At 38.4% G+C, this 14,857-nt stretch overlaps 1 protein-coding gene across 1 annotated transcript in view; it reads left to right on the forward strand.

Moving 5' to 3' along the window:
* The first annotated feature begins 2,455 nt into the window (after positions 1-2,455).
* Positions 2,456-14,857, forward strand: part of GTF2B (general transcription factor IIB) — a 32,742-nt gene continuing 20,340 nt past the window's right edge. Inside the window, exons 1-2 of the mRNA XM_080803078.1 lie at positions 2,456-2,537; positions 7,460-7,566. Of these exons, the coding sequence (XP_080659204.1) occupies positions 2,521-2,537; positions 7,460-7,566 (124 nt within the window). The 5' untranslated portion in view covers positions 2,456-2,520. The remainder of the gene's footprint in view (positions 2,538-7,459; positions 7,567-14,857) is intronic.

A 14,857-nucleotide genomic window follows, 5' to 3' on the forward strand; every position in this document is an offset into this window, starting at 1 on the left:
AGGGGTGCCAGGCTGGCTCAGTCAGTAGAACATGTGATCTCCGGGTTATAGCTTCAAGCTCCACACTGTGTGTAGAAATTACTTAAAAATAAAATCTTATGTTGTGATGAGCACTGGGTGTTATATGTAACTAATGAATCATTGAACACTACATCAAAAACTAATGATGTGCTATACAACGGCTAACTGAACATAATAAAAAAATAAAATCAAGTCTTTAAAGAAAACCTTTAAATTACTGAAAGTCTTGGACTTCTAAACAGGTGAATTCTGTAGTATGTAGTATCTCAAATTAAAAAAGTATATATCTAGATGGATCACAAACTTGTAAAAAATCACTTATTAGGTATGGTAAAGCATTCTGTACTTTAGAAGAACATAACTAGCACATCAATTTTGATTTTACAGTAGCAATGTGAACTTTTAAAATAAATATTTAAGTTAAAAAAGATGAACTAATTTAAATAATTGACTCAAATGAATTAGCTTACTCAATGCATTCACATATTTAAGTTAATAGAAATGATGATACTGACAAACCAGAAGTTTTGGTAAATGCTAGTCTGGGTCATTGATTCCTACGTGATAAAACCCCAACTCTGTGTGCATGTGTATTTGTGTTGTGTTTTTTAATCTTCACATCAGATGTAAAGATTAAATGGGATAAATGTTGATGAAAATGCTATATAAATTGCCAATGCTGTACAAACAAAAGAAAAAGAATGGCCTACCTAAAGTGTTTCTATTTTAATATAAAAGAAATTCCAGCCAGGTTATGACAGATAAGAGACCCTCCAGGTGGGGGCAGAAGTAATTTAACAGGTTGCCCAGCTTCTTTTCCTCTGGGGTTTCAACTTCTCTGATTTCTTTCTTCGGCAAACATTTCTGAATCCCTACCATAAACCATTAGGTGGTAAGTCCTTATTCTTGATCTTCCTGAGGTATCTAGTTGCCCTCCTCCTCCTCTCCCCCTTTTTCTCCCAAGCCAAAGTGCTCTATCTACAAAAACTTCCTGCCCCAATGGGGTGGAGCATCCCCAAGCCCTTTTCTGGTTGCATTTGGCACAGCTGAAATGAGCTGGCATTTTTGAAACTTTTCCAGATGTTAAGGGAGAAACCCACCTCCTACCCCCCCACCAGCCAAAGTGCAGTCAAGTAGTCAAGTTTTTAAATTACAGAATACCAGATTGGAAGACTGGAAAAAGAAAAAAGAAAAGAAAAGAGAAGAAGAGAAAAAAGAAAAGAAAAAGCTCTCCCATCTCAAGCTGGATTTCACTTCCTAAACTTCTGCTTCTTACACCCCTTGTTCTTTCTGAGGAAGAGAGGCTTTCCCACCTTTCAAGAAAACAATGAGGGCTCAGTGGCATTTAAGTCCCAAGCCCAAGTGAACAAAGCAGCCACTATATTCTAAGTCTTCATCCCCATAGAAACCTGGAGCACCCTCTTTCCTCTGATTCCCACAGGGTCAAGGTTGGTTTATTTTCAGCAGATCCTTGGTGGTGGTATTATTATTATTATTATTCTGACGTTAGTTTGGCTAATTAATAAATCTAGGGTCCTTTTGAGGTTTCTTTTTTTTTTTAAGATTTTATTTATTTATTTGGCAGAAATCACAAGTAGACAGAGAGGCAGGCAGAGAGAGAGGAGGAAGTAGGCTTCTTGCCGAGCAGAGAGCCCGATGCGGGCTCGATGCGGGCTCGATCAGGACGCTGGGATCATGACCTGAGGCTTTAACCTACTGAGCCACCCAAGGCGCCCCCCTTTTGAGGTTTCAAACATTGTACTAAGTTTTCTGTACTTCGGCTATCAAATTTGCAAAGGCCATGAAAAAAAAAAATTAGGATAGGGCCCACATCTCGGGGCCTCAGGGGTGCAGAGTGCTCTCCCAAGGTTTTGTTTCATCTCCTGCCAATTCTAAAAGTGTATGCAAAGCAGATACTATTACCCCTTGCACCGAAAGGAGAACGTGCCTAAGAAGAAACAGCTTGCTAGCTGTTGACAGAGTCAGCATTGACACCTGTTCTGGCTGACCTAAGTGAATTTCTCTCTTTATTCCAAATTCCTTAAGCGGAATCGCCCCTCTGGGCAAGTAAGGACTGCGCTCAAACTGGCGTTGACTCCAGGCTGGGCGGTGGGAGAGTAGTAAACTCTCGGGAATGCGGGCTTTGCCCCCCCTACGAAGGCCGGGTTGTCTTTGTATTTCGGCTCCGTCTAGTTGAGGGTATCTCTGGCGTAGCTTATTTGTAGAGTTACCTTGAGAATTCTCCTAAGTAGTTTTGTTGATTCGCTCACCAACACAGCAAATCACAGAGACGGAATAGGAAAATAAGAAAACGCAAAGCACGTGGCGTATAGAATCTCCCTTTCTTGGCCTTTCTCCCGACCCGTAGCCGCGCCCTATTACGACTGCGTGGGCGGATCGCCTATAAAAGCCCGTCTTGGAGCGTCTCGTCGCCACAATCTCTTCCTGTTCTCGGTGCGTCTGTTGTGGCTTCTAGCTGGGACCGCAGTGGCCGTGAAGATGGCGTCTACCAGCCGGTTAGTACGTCTGGCCGAGCCGGGCTAGCCAAGGGGCGGGCGGAGAGTGGCAGAGTTGTTAGGCGGCCACCGGGGCTGCCGCGTCGGGCAAAGCGCTCCGGAGGTGCAGGGAGAGGCGGCTGACTGGCTGGCCGACCCGGACAAAGACACTTCCAGACGGCAGGGCTGTCAGGGGTGTCGCAGGGGGTACCGAGCCGTCGGCGTTACCATTCCAATGTCGTGGCTTGTTTTCTCGCCCAGGCATCACCCTGCGGGGGCCCCTGTGTCCCCAGCCCCTGGTTTCGCGTCTTTTGGGGATATTTTAACCGTGTTTTTTCTTGTTAATTTTTTTCTACGCTTGTTTTTCCAGCTGTGGCTCAACCAGCCCACGATCCTTTCCAAAGAGCGGGAAAGGGTTAGTTCCAGGCCCTTATTGATCTGACAGCTAGAAAGTTAGGGACGTCAGCCTGATGGAAACTGATTACCGTCCCGGAGGCCTTCTGAAATGGAAGCTAGGGCATTTCCGAAGAGTTGATAAGTTCCCTTCTAAGAGGTTTATTTATTTATTTTACAAACGTCTTCTGCATATTCCTGAAGAAAATTTTGCCTGCAGAAAATTACTTACATATGCTGGGAAGTCACTCTAAAATATTTTAAAAATGTGAAGTACTCCTATCTACAGGAAATGCATGCAGTGCCCTTAGAGGCAGCCTTTAATCCTGTGATCTGAAAAATGCTTGTAGACCCTAATTATATCTCTCATTACTACTATGAGGTAGATATTAGTATTTTTGCATCAGTGTAAACTGAGTCATGGCAGTGTTGACTTTTCCAAGGTTAGTGTTAGAACGAAGTGTAGAATCTCTTATCTATTTCCTGTTATCACACAGTTGGCCTGTAGTTAACTCAGAATGTATTAAAAGTATCAACTTAGTTCTATAGCTTCTGAGAGGTACCTTTGACATAATTTTTCTGAACTTATTATCATCTGTGGAATTGAGTTCCCAATGAAAGCTGTTATCACAAAACAGCAAACTGGAGAAGTCCAGGCTCTTTTGTGGTAACTCCTAAGACTTACTGCTTTATGTTACTGTACTTTATTTAAAAAAAAAAAAAAAGTGTCAGGGGAGGCAGTGTTGGCTAAAACAACTTGGAAACAACTCTTAAAGCCAATGACACTCTTGTTTACTGATTGTAATTCTATGATTGAATGCTCAATCATTCTGTCTGGGTGTGGCTCCATTGGGAAAGGCTTCCTCGTAGGTAAGTGGAAAACTTCAGCTTCCCAAAGACACCTATATACGACTTTACATTCTCTCATGGCAGTAGATCTGAAAGGTAAATGTCATATTTGGGCACAACTTTTCCACATAATAGGACAGGAAATTGTGTTTGTTAGAAAAATTTGCAGCAGTTAAATATAGTAAGTTCATGTGATAGATTCTTTACCAAGAGAATACACTTTCCTTTGTGTGCCTTTATTTTCTTTGTTAAAAAATAATCTTGGAAATAAATTTTTTCCGGACACATCCAGGTCTTAAATAGATGTGTCATTGCAGTTGTCCATCTAGAGTTTTTCTACCAGTGAGAACAAAGGTAAAGGTAAATTTTGGTATTTCTGCCTTTAGCTTTTTTTCCCCTGAGTAAGATGCAGTTATTAGGTTATGAAACTGCCTGTGTTTTCACAGAGGGAAGCCAAATGTTGTGAGTTCAAAGCTAAACTCCACCACTATTCTGTGATTTCAGGCTAATTATTCTCTGAGCTTAGTAGGGAAATAACCCTTATTTTGTAGGGTTGCTTTGAAGATTGATATATATGTAGCACTGGATACACAGTAGGCACCCAATAAGTAATAGCTGTAAAGTGAGATTTGGGTTTATCTGGCTCCTTGGGGACTCTAAATTGTTTTTAATGTCATTGGTGGTTGTTTCTTCTTTCCCTTTCATTTCTCTCCCTTACTTCCCCACCACCCTACTCTGTGGTTCCTCTTTTGTATTATTCTTGTGGGTTTTCTGATTAAAGTTGACTATGTGATTCATTTTATTTTGGATAGGTAACACATATAAATATTGCAAAAAGAAGAAAAGTGAAAGCAGTTTCTTCTCTAGCTCTCAGCCATCTAATTCTCCCCCAAAGCAGCCATTATAACCAGTTTTTTTTGTTTTCCTAATGATTCTATGATTTAACAGGCATGTTTAACAAACAGTGCTAACCTCTCTCCTTCCCCCAAAGTCTGTTGTAAACACTGTTTGCTGCCTTTTTATCTTTTTCATGAAGTTTTCACACACCTTTTAAGTGCACAGTTCAGTTACAAAATGAGCACATACACATAGCTACCACCCAGGTCAAGAAATTAAATATTGCTAGCACCCTGGAAGCCTCCTCGTGACCTCAGCCATTACCCCTTTTCCAAAGATAACCACCTCCCAACTTCTAACACTGTAGATTTGTTTTGCCCACTTTAAAGTTTCTATAGATGGCCTGTGTTTTCCTCTGTGTCTAGTTTCTTTTGATCAGCATTTTGAGAGTCATCTTTGTTACTGCGTGTAAGTATAATTCATTTTTTTTCCAGTTTTGTATAAAATCCCTAGGGGCGCCTGGATTGTTCAGTTGGTTAAGCATCTGACTCTTGGTTTTGGCTCAGATCATGATCTTCCTTGTGGGATCGGGCCCTGCATCAGGGCTCTGTGCTCTGTGTAGAGTCTGCTTCAGATTCTCACTTCCTCTCCGTCACACTTTCTCTCTCTCTGTCAAATAAATAAATAAAATCTTAAAAAAAAAATCCCTAACTTACTCTTTTTACTTTGAGTATTGAGATGTTTATATATCATTTATGTACATACACAAGATTTCTACTTTTTTAATAATGCAAAATAAATTAGTCCGTATCCTTGTATGCTGTGTGCCATATGGCTGCCTATCTGTAATTACTATTATTCTGCAAAGATTTTCCTTTATTTCAACAATTTTTCATAATTTATACTGACTTTATCATACTTTATTAAAATATTTCCGTAATAGGAATTTATGGAGTAAGTGTGACTATAAAACAAACCTCTATTCCCCCATTTTCCTAATGAAAAGATCCAAGACATGTTTTGGTTAACTTGAATATATACATTTTGGGGTTGTAGAATATTAGTTTTCAGTGGGAATCAGCTATGTTGAGAATTAACACTGAATTATATTTGCTGACATTTGAAATTTTACCCAAAAACCACAAATACCTGCTTACTTACTGTAAGAATGGTTAATGATGTCTTTTAAATGTATATTTGTGGGGTGTTTTGTTTTTGTTTTTTCAAAAATTTTATTTATTTGTTAGCACATGTGCAAGAGAGAGAAAGAATGAGAGCAGGAGCCCCTAGGGGCAGGAGGAGAGGGAGAGGATCCAAGACCCTGAGATTATGACCTGAGTTGAAGGCAGAAGCTTAACCGACTGAGCCACACAGGCGCCCCTAGGTGTATATTCGTGATGACCATAACATAACCTGTGTTTTAGTATTTCAACTGAACTTTTTAAAATTTTTTTTATTTTTTTAAGATTTTATTTATTTATTTGACAGAGATCACAAGTAGGCAGAGAGGCAGGCAGAGAGAGAAGGGAGGAAGCAGGTTCCCCACGGAGCGGAGAACCCAATGTGGGCCTCCATCCCAGGACCCTGGGATCATGACCTGAGCCGGAGGCAGGGGCTTAACCGACTGAGCCTCACAGGTGCCCCTAGATGTGTATTTGTGATAACCATAATATAACCTGTGTTGTAGTATTTCAGCTGAACTTTTAAAGAGGACTTATTTTCCATGATATCAAACACTTAACGATTGTGAGAGAAATAATTACTAAATCTATGTAAAATGTCTTTTTTGCTTTTTATTTTATTTTTAATTTATTATTATTATTTTTTTAAATAAGCTCTATGCCCAGTGTGGGCATAGGCATTTTCCAGTGTGGGGCTTGAACTCACAACCCTGAGATCAAGAGTCAGATGCTCTCCTCACTGAGCCAGCCAAGCACCCCTCTTGTTGCTTGTTAAAACTGATTCTTTGGGTGCCTGGGTGGCTCAGTGGGTTAAGCCTCTGCCTTCAGCTCAGGTCATGATGTCAGGGTCCTGGGATCGAGCCCTGCATCGGGCTCTGCTCAGTGGGGAGCCTGCTTCCCCCTCTCTCTCTGCTTGCCTCTCTGCCTACTTGTGATCTCTCTCTGTCAAATTAAAAACAAAAAACAAAAAAACTGATTCTTTTATGTCATTTAAGATTGATGCGTCTTCCCCAAACTGCTTCATTTTCAAAATAGAATTTGAACACATTAGTATTATCACAAATAGATTAAAAAGTAGCTTTGAAACCATTTCTTGAATGGTAGCAAACTCATTTTTTGGACTAAATGAAATCCTCAGGTCTTAAGTTCAGCAGAGGCACATCTGTCACCCTCCTCTGTCCACTTGTTAAGTTCAGTGCACTATTCTAAATCTATTACTAAAATATCCAGCAAGTAGGGAAAAAAAAAAAGACTTGAAATTCATTCTTTGACAGGGGAAATAAGTGATAAGTCACACAAACCGGATGATTATATATAAATGTCACAAGTTATGGTAGCCAGTCTTTCCTCTGCTAATTAAGATTTTTAAAGATCCTAGTAGCCTGCCTGTTAAGAGAAAAAAGACTTACTTTCCATTTAGGTTTTGAAAGCCTTCCATGTCTGCCAACCATTAACTGTTCTTAGAAAAAAGAATTCTAATGGAATCTATCTGTGTTAATTACTAGCTGGAATTAAAAGTTACCTAACTGGGATGTTTACTTTGAAGATTTAGCTTAAGTGTATTATACATGTATAGTATTGAGAAAGTGTTCAAAATTTTCCTTTATCCCTCCTTCCCCTGCCCACAAAAGATTACTTTGTTACATGTTGGTTGGGAGAATATAATTTTTTTTTTCCATTTAGCTTGGATGCTCTTCCAAGAGTCACATGTCCAAACCATCCAGATGCGATTTTAGTGGAGGATTACAGAGCTGGTGATATGATCTGTCCAGAATGTGGCCTCGTTGTAGGTGAGTAGTTATTATGGTTTTAATTGAAATCACTGTTTTGGGTACTTGGCTTTTATATATTTCCCAAAGTTTCTTCTAATGAATACATTTTGATTTTTTTCCCCTATAGCTAACAAACAAAAAGAATTAGGGAAAAAACAAGAGTAAAATCAGAGATACCATATTTTATTGTGTATACAGATGTATATCCTTCATAATGTGGGGTATGAAGGAACATTTAAAATTGAGACAGCCAATCTGTCTATCTGAGTAGTTATTATGGTTTTAATTGAAATCACTATTTTGGGTACTTGACTTTTCTATATTTCCCAAAGTTTCTTCTAATGAATACATTTTGATTTTTTTCCCCTACAGCTAACAAACAAAAAGAATTAGGGAAAAAACAAGAGTAAAATCGGAGATACCATATTTTATTGTGTATACAGATGTATATCCTTCATAATGTGGGGTATGAAGGAACATTTAAAATTGAGACTCCAATCCAAAAGAAAAGGCCCTCAGTCTCCTGAGTCCTTAGGTTTTTGTTTTGTTTTGTTTTTAACATTTTCTTTACTGAGAGAGAGAGTGCATGTGCATGTGCCCCAGCACAGAGGGAGAAGGAGAAGCAGACTCCCTGCTGAGTGAGCCAAGAGCCTGAGGCAGGGTTCAATGATCCCAGGACCCCAAGATCATGACCTGAGCCAAAGGCAGAAGCTTAACTGGTGGGGGGAGGTGGTGACACACTTGTGTTTATGAAATAATAAGATGCACCTGGGTGGGCCAGTCAGTTAAGCATCTGACTCTTGGTTTCCGCTCAGGTCATGATCTCAAGGTTGTGGGATCCAGCCCCACATCAGACTGTGTGCTCAGCGTGGAGTGTGCTGGAGATTTTCCCTTCCTGTCCCTCCTCTTCTGCCCCTCCCCTTGCTCGCTCACTCTCTCTCTGTAAAAATAAATAAGTCTTTTTTTTTTTTTAAGTGAATAAATTTAATCAATTTTTGTGGCTTTTAGCTATTTATTTTTTTATTTTTTATTTTATTTTATTTTTTTAAAGATTTTATTTGTTTATTTGACAGACAGAAATCACAAGCAGGCAGAGAGAGAGGAAGGGAAGCAGGCTCCCCGCTGAGCAGGGCGCCTGATGCGGGGCTCTATCCCAGGACCCTGGGATCATGACCTGAGCCAAAGGCAGAGGCTTTAACCCACTGAGCCACCCAGGCACCCCACTTTTAGATATTTAAATAGGATCTGTTTTAGAGTAATAAATGTGTGTCTATACTGAGTCTCATTCAAAGCCTTTTAGTTAATGAATCCAATCACTTATGTAGAATGATTTATTTATGAACTTCTGATATAAAATTGCTGTTGTCAAAAATACCGCTTCTTAAAATTTTCATTTTGCTCCTGCTTGCTCACTTATCCAGATATTCTAATTTTGAATAGAGATGGTCTGTTCTAAAATTATTCTTATGGTGGGGTTGCAGCTAGCACCTTAAAAAAGGAGGGTTACTTAGCCATTTGAAATACTCAGAAATGAAATTGCTAGTAGGACTATGGGACGTACAACAGAAACATTGGTGGTGATATATTGTGGAATTGTCTTATTTGGAGGACATCTGTAATACTCATCCAGGTAGGCTGCTTGCCGCAGACCTCCAGTGGGAGTTTTAAATCATACAGAGTCACTAATAGGAATTAAAATCCACTTACAATTAATTGAGTTCTACTCAGTAAACAATACTAATAGCTTATATATGCTGGGCACGGTTTTAAATGATTTACGTATTCACCCAGTTTATCCTCAGAGAAAACTTTGAGGTGAGTACTAATATTATCTTCATTTTAGAGATGAGAAACTGAAGTTGAGTGTGGCAGTGACACTCCACTGTCTGCATAGAGTCAAATTTCTATCCTAGATTGCCTTTCGTAGTAAAATGAGTTCAGTGTGAGATAGGTATCCTGTGAGGCACCACCTGTTTTATATATGACCTACCTGCTAAGCATGGCTTTTACATTTTAAAGAGGTTGAAAAAAATCAAAAGGATAATAATGTTTTGGGACATATGAAAATAATACCAAATTCAAATTTAGTATCCATTACCCATACATAAAGTTTTATTGGACCCAGCCACACTTCTTGGTATCTGTTGTCCATGACTGCTTTCACGTTATGACAGCAGGATTTAGTAGTTGCAACAGAAACCAGATGTGGTGCTCTCATCACATCACACTGCTGCCCAGTGCACTGTAAATCCCAGTAATGCAGTTAAAACTCCTCAGCATCTGAGTACAAAGCCTGTCTCCATACTGCAACATTTTATTTTGTTACCATTGCATACCCATTGTGTCAAAACGAAAAGGAAAAAAGTGATCTTCGAAAGTCATGCTTCTAAGGTACAGTGGAGTGTGCGGTTTTTTTTGTTATTGAATTAGATGGCAAGCGCTGTATTTATTATGCGGTGATACCATAGCTCTGCTAAAAGAGTACAGTTGACATTACCAAATAAGCACTCACCATACCAACTCAGTAAAAACAATGATCAGAAAATTTAGAAAATGTAAAGTGGAATATCTCATCACAGCAGAATTTCTTCATAAAAATCACAGAATAAAAATAAGGCTGCAGTTAAAGTAAGTTTCTGAGTGGCTTATTCATAGCCCATGCAGGGAAAGCCATTTACCAATGATGAGTTAACTAATTTCGTGTTTGATTGTCATAGCCGAAGAAACATGTCCAGAAAAAATAAACTTGTTTAAGATGATTAGCCTCCATGAGAAAAACAGTTGCCTGAAGAGTTGAGGACTCTAGGAGCAACATCAATAGTCAGTTAAAAGTCCAGGCAAATTTCGAGTATTTCCCCTGGACTCTTGATACTAGATAGATGTTACTGAGTTGTTTATTCAAGGTGACGGTGCAGTTTTTAAGAGTTTGAATCATCTGCATAGGAGAAACTATTTTTAAAGAAGTTATAAGTTATTTTTAAAGAAGTTATAAAAATGCTAATTCAGTACAACCTGAAGGGGAGTCTGCTAAGATGTTACAAATGATGGTGGTAAAAATGCATATGGAAGAAGACTTAGTTGGACAAATTTCAGAGATTGTGAAAATGTAAGATTTTTAAAGCCTGTAGTTCTTGTATTCATCAGCAGATACATTGCAGAGAAGGTTTGAATCTATCATGTTGCTGATCAGTAACAGTATCAGTAGCGAACTTCATTCACTCTCAGGGACTTAACTGTCATCGCTTCTGTGAATCATTGTCAGAAATAGACTTGCCTACCACACAGTAATTTGATAGTTTAGCAGCAGCAAAGCTTTCTTGTAATTGTTTTTGAGCTCAGGGCCAAGATTTTTCTAGATGCAGTACTGCCTTCAACCACTGCTGTTGAACACTAAATGGCTTTAGAAATTAGCTTTTGCTCTAGACTTGCTAATATTAATTTAACCTAGAATTATAAGGAAAAATCGTGCCTATATGTTAAAATTTCACTGTAGGAAAGTCAATTTGACAATAACTAACATTATTTGAATCACAAATAACGTCAAATTAATGTATTTTATATACTTTCATTGCTGTCAGAAGTTAAAAGAGGAACTAGGATCTTCATTCCGACACCAATCTGAAGCAGCTATATTTTCCAAACTCAAACTACATTTTAATCAGTGTTTTTCAGACCCGGATGCAAAGGAAATTTTCATATTTCAGAATCCGTTTAACTCTGCAATTAAGGAGCTCCCACCTAACCTTCAATTGGGAGTGATTAATCTACAATGTAATGACATGTTAAAAGGCAAAATATCAGAAGAATGTAATAAAATTCTATAAATGCCTTTCAAGCAATGAATATGCTCAATTAAAATGATATACTTGCAGATTAATATCAGTATTTGGCAGTACTTATCTCTGTGTGAAAAGGACTTTTTAAAAAATGAAATACATAAATTCCTGTTAACACAGCATTGACAGATGAACATTTGTAATTGATTTTGATGATAGAGAACGCTAACCGAATTCCAATTAAGTCAAGTATTATCACCCCAAAAGAGAATTCTATTCTTTTTTTTTTTTTTAATTATTTAATTTTTTATTTGACAGAGAGAGAAATCACAAGTAGGCAGAGAGGCAGGCAGATAGGAAGAGAGAAGCAGGCTCCCTGCTGAGCAGAGAGCCCGATGTGGGGCTCGATCCCAGGACTCTGGGATCATGACCTGAGCCGAAGGCAGAGGCTTAACCCACTGAGCCACCCAGGTGCCCCAGAATTCTATTCTTTCTCAGTAGTAGATACGTATTACAACAAACTATTATTATATTTTTAATTTCATCAATTAAAAAATTACTGGAGTTTTCTTTTTTTTTTTTTTTGGAGTTTTCCTTTTTATGTAAGTGCCTCAGTTTAGCCTCTTGACCCACAAAACCTAAAATATTTACTATTTGGCCCTTCACAGAAAATGTTTGCCAGCCTGTAAGTTGAATGAGAGCATTCTAATTCCACAGTATTAAGACCAAACTGATAGTATGTCAGAGTGAGACCGAGACAGAGGATTGAAGATAATTTCGGCTGTCCTAAGTGTAGTCATTTAAAAAATGGTGCAGAAATTTTGCATCAGTCCTTCCGTCAGCTTCACTTCTACTTCAAACTAGCAAGATGGTTGTGTAAGGGGCGCCTGGGTGGCTCAGAGGGTTAAAGCCTCTGCCTTCGGCTCAGGTCATGATCCCAGGATTCTGGGATCGAGCCCCACATCGGGCTCTCTCCTTGGCGGGGAGCCTGCTTCCTCCTCTCTCTCTCTCTGACTGCCTCTCTGCCTACTTGTGATCTCTCTCTCTCTGTCGAATAAATAAATAAATAAATCTTTAAAAAAAAAAAAAAAAAGATGGTTGTGTAAGATGAACCAACTGGAGAAGGAAGATCTCTAATCCACAAGGCTTACATGCTTTTTTGTGCTTGGAATCCCTCATTTTTACTTGCATTTTTCTGCTTCTATCAAACCAAAGGAAGTTAATTATCTTTTAGTTTGCTTTTATTTACTTATCAGTCTTGAACACCAGCATTGGAGCTACTATATTTTATCCTAGTTAAAGCAACTGGCCTAATTGTGAGGCCTGAAAATTAAAAAATATAATCTGATTAAACTTTCTTTCTATATACAGAAATATCTTTTTTGATAATTGGTTTTTCTGACATCAAATACAACAACAAACACCTGTTTTAAAATACACAGTAGCCTCATTCATGTATTTGTGGTTCAGTGTGTAATTTAACCTGCAGTGGGTCCTGAAAGTGAAGGATCCATTCCACGAGGGCGGCCAGGCAGGAGTCTGCTAGGAAAGTGCCGTTTTGTTGAAGAGAACACCAGATTATATTGAAAAGAGCTTAAATGAACGATAGTCCATGAGTCTAAATTTTAAAAATACGTGTACATGTATACATATATACACAAACGCATATATCGCTGTCTTAGAGCCATCATAAACTGAGGTTGTGTTCTGTATTTAATTGGCTTTGCATTAACTTGCTGGTTTAAAGGTGTATGCTCTCTGTTGCCAGCTTGGTTCTGCCTTTATCTCATATGCTATGGAGACAGGGCAGAAATTAGTCTGGGCACGTATTCTGCAGTCCACTAGGGGCATAAAATTTGTGGCTTTTTTCATATTTAAGATATTGATACTCAATAGAGATTTAAATCCAGGTGTCGTCATGTGCTTCCTAATAAATAATCTTGGTTTACATGGTTTGAATGTGCTTGCCATAACATTTTACCTTATGTGAAACTTTCCAGATTATATCATTTTATTGAACAAGCATTTTCAATAGTCTGATTTAAATAATCAGACAACCTTAGAAACTGGGAACTCTTAGAATTGTTTTTTTAACAAGTCTATACTTAATATTTAATTTGTGCTTAAACTTAGGGCAGTCTGTTGACACTAACTCCTCTTAATTTCAAACTCAACACTAGCTACTGCTCAGCTGCCCTCTCCAGAGCCATATATTACCCCTCTCAACAGAGCCCATTGCCATCATCTTTTTTTGTGAAATAATTCATAATATGAAGAAAAATACTTATCTCGTATGATGATAAACTGCCTTGTCTCCAGTCTCTAACAACACTTTTCTCACTGTCCTTCAAGCCTTCATTCATAGGCTTCTTGAGGCCCACCACTCAGTCTCAAAACTGGTACCCACAGTGTTTTACGTTTTTCTTAAAGCAGCTTATAACTTTCAGGAACCGGTTTCTGTTTCAATTACATGACAAGTTACCTGAGAACTTAGTGGCTTATACCAACCATTTTATGTTGGTTATGATTTTATGGGTCAGTAATTTGGGAAGGACTCCTCTGGGCCATTGTTTCTTTCCACATGGCACTAGCTGGACTTGAAGGATCCACTCCCATGATGGCTTTTTCTTTTTCTTGCCTTTTTTTTTTTTTTAAATGAGATTGTATTTATTCATTTGACAGAGCACAAGCAGGGAGCGGCAGAGGGAGAGGGAGAAGCAGGTTCTCTCTGCCAAGCCAGGATCCTGGGATGGAAGGCACATCCTTGGTCACGATAATTTGAGTCCTTCACATACTAACACACTATTAGCCAGAACAGTCATAGGGCCCACCTAAACTAGAAGGGGTGGAGATACAGGTACCATCTCAGTGTGAGATAGATAAGGTCATGTTTTTGAAGAACATGTTGATGAGAGATTATTGCTGTCATCTTTGGAGAATAGTTTGTCAAGCATTCAGTGTCTTTTAATATTTTTCCCCCATGTTTAAGTGGTTGTGTGATATTTAGTTTCATTTGTACTTGGGTTGTTCCCAATAGTTTGTGGCTATTTTTAATACTATTTAACTTGTAATAATTTTCTAATTGACTAGGAAAAGTCAATTTTATTTTTTATTTGAATTACATGATTTTTATTTTAAACATGGAAAGTGCTATGATTTGTCACTGGCTATTTAATCTTACAAGTGATCCTTAGGATATTGGTAGTGATCTCAAGATAAGGCCAGTTTTTAAAGCGAATCTTTGTCATTTCTACAATGAAACTCTTGGCTCTACTGCACTGTTTTGTGGGGTCCCCCCCCCCCATATCCTAAGTGTGATTGTGTCACTGTAAAAATTGAGCACTAGGTGGCAGTATAATCATATTTAGACTATCAATTTGTTCATAAATTTGACCTTGTACATTGTTTATAGTCTGCAAAGTATTAGGTTAGTAAGCTGCTGTAATAGTTGTTAAAACACGAAATTGGTTATGACTTTTATAAATTAGGATTTCAAATAAGGTATTTAGATCTAATGGTATCATTTCTACTTA

Source organism: Martes martes, assembly GCF_963455335.1.
Source record: "Martes martes genome assembly, chromosome: 4".
Classification (NCBI taxonomy): domain Eukaryota; kingdom Metazoa; phylum Chordata; class Mammalia; order Carnivora; family Mustelidae; genus Martes; species Martes martes.